This window comes from Condylostylus longicornis, unplaced genomic scaffold (genome assembly GCF_029603195.1).
Source record: "Condylostylus longicornis isolate FDR11 unplaced genomic scaffold, ASM2960319v2 ptg000013l, whole genome shotgun sequence".
Classification (NCBI taxonomy): Eukaryota; Metazoa; Arthropoda; class Insecta; order Diptera; family Dolichopodidae; genus Condylostylus; species Condylostylus longicornis.
Genome location: NW_026577982.1, coordinates 10,036,387 through 10,038,325, shown reverse-complemented (window position 1 = coordinate 10,038,325; position 1,939 = coordinate 10,036,387). Strand labels below are relative to the sequence as shown.

At 51.3% G+C, this 1,939-nt stretch overlaps 1 protein-coding gene across 1 annotated transcript; it reads right to left on the bottom strand.

The window, feature by feature from the left end:
• Positions 1 to 905: 905 nt before the first annotated feature.
• On the bottom strand, positions 906 to 1,610 carry LOC129619384 (uncharacterized). Its single transcript, XM_055534635.1, has one exon. It carries the CDS (start codon positions 1,608 to 1,610, stop codon positions 906 to 908), a length of 705 nt encoding a protein of 234 aa, XP_055390610.1.
• Between the last annotated feature and the right edge of the window lie 329 nt (positions 1,611 to 1,939).

Sequence of the window (1,939 nt, the reverse complement as noted above, 5' to 3'; positions counted from 1 at the left end):
TATCACAAAGAGTTCCCTCAAACTTACCTCTAGCGATGATGACTATATCATCGGCATAACCCTGGACATCGATTCCTTGACGAAACAGCTCATCAAGGAGTTCATCCACTACCAAACTCCACATTAGCGGTGACAGAACCCCACCATGTGGACATACCCTACCCACACGGATTCTTCTGTGCTCTGTCCCCAGCAGTCTCTGCTACCCTCGTAGCCAACATATTGGACATTCATAGAGAGGTGCCATCATCCACGTCTCTACGCCTCAGGGCGCCCGCAATCGCTTCATGAGAAGTGTTGTCGAAGGCCCCCTCGATGTCCAGAAACGCGCATAGCGCCACCTCTACCTGTTCTATTGTGCTTTTTAGGTACTGGCAAGGCGAAACAGAGCAGTCTCTGTTGACCTCCTCGCCCGATACGCATGCTGGCAATCGCTCAGCGGCCTCCTCTCCAGCACCCCCACTCGGACATGGTTATCGATTATTTTCTCCATCGTCTTCAATAAGAACGAAGTGAGGCTAATTGGTCTGAATGACTTTGGCACCATGTCCCTTCTTCCCACTTTGGGAATAAAGACAACCCTAGCCACCCGCCAGGACTCGTGAATGTATCCGAGAGCCAAGCTACTTCTAAATATTCTTATTAAGAAATTCATAATTGGCTCCAGCCCGCGTTGCAGAAGTGCTGGTGAAATCCCATCCACTCCCGACGCCTTGAAGGGCTGGCAAGTGCCAAGAGCCCACCTTATCCTTTTCTCCGTAATTATGCGCGCAGTTCTCCGCCAATCCTCAGGACCTGGTGTTCTGCATACGGAGTACTGCCAGGGAAATGCGCCTCCAGGAGGAGAAGAGCCCTTTGCTCCTCGTTCTCCGTGTAGCCACCATCCGGCCTCCTTAAAGAAACAGTCACTGGCACCCTGTCTCTAGCCAGGGCTCTGTGCAGCCTCGCAGCCGCCGGCGTCTCCGCAATGCTCCCGCAGAATGATCTAAAGCTTCTGCGCTTGGCCCTGCGGATTTCCTTGCTGTCAGGTTCATCTTATACTCTTCCCAAGTACCCTCTCGCTTAGCTTTATTGAAAAGCCTGCTAACCCCAACTCTCAGGTTTTCTAATCGCGTGGCCCACCAAGGTGTATCTGTGAAATCCCTTGGCACACTAATGGGGCAGTTCGACTCAAAAGCTTCGACCATAATTCCCCCGCGCTCCTCCACAGCCCTTTCCAACACCAGGGGATGCCTGGCCACAGTTCTAACCGAGGCACCCGACAGTTTTGCCTTCAGGTCCCTTCTGTATCCCTCCCAGTTTGTCCGCCTCGGATTTCTGAAGGAAGACTTCTTCTCCATCAACCCACCCAGACAAAACCGGATGATTTTATGATCTGACATAGAAACCTCCCCCGATACCTTCCAGTCGCGTACAAGAAACCCCACATTCGGACTGCCGAATGTGATATCCAGTACCGCCTCTCTAACCCTAGTCACAAATGTTGGGGCATTCCCTACATTAAATATTTCTAGGTTTTCTTTAACTACAAATTCTAATAAGGACTCACCCCTAGTATTGTTGTCGCTGCTCCCCCATGCAACGTGATGCGCATTTGCATCACAGCCCATGATGAGTGGCCACCTCTTCCTATTGCACTGCTCCGCAAGCCCCCGTACCTCCGGTTGCGGAGGGGATGCTCCATCCCCCGGAAAGTAAGCTGATGCGAGCACTATCTCCAAGTCCTTGCCCCCAACATTAATGCGGAACCTGACAGGTGTGAGGTCCCTTGTCATGTACTCTGAAAGTAAAATAAAGTTAATATGTTTTCTAATTAGAATGCAAGTCCTGAGCCGGTCCTGCCCATAATCCCATACTACCTGCGCATCCCTAATTGACAATCCTTTCATGTGCCCCCTGTATACCCAGGGCTTCTGTACCATGGCTATGCCCAGATATT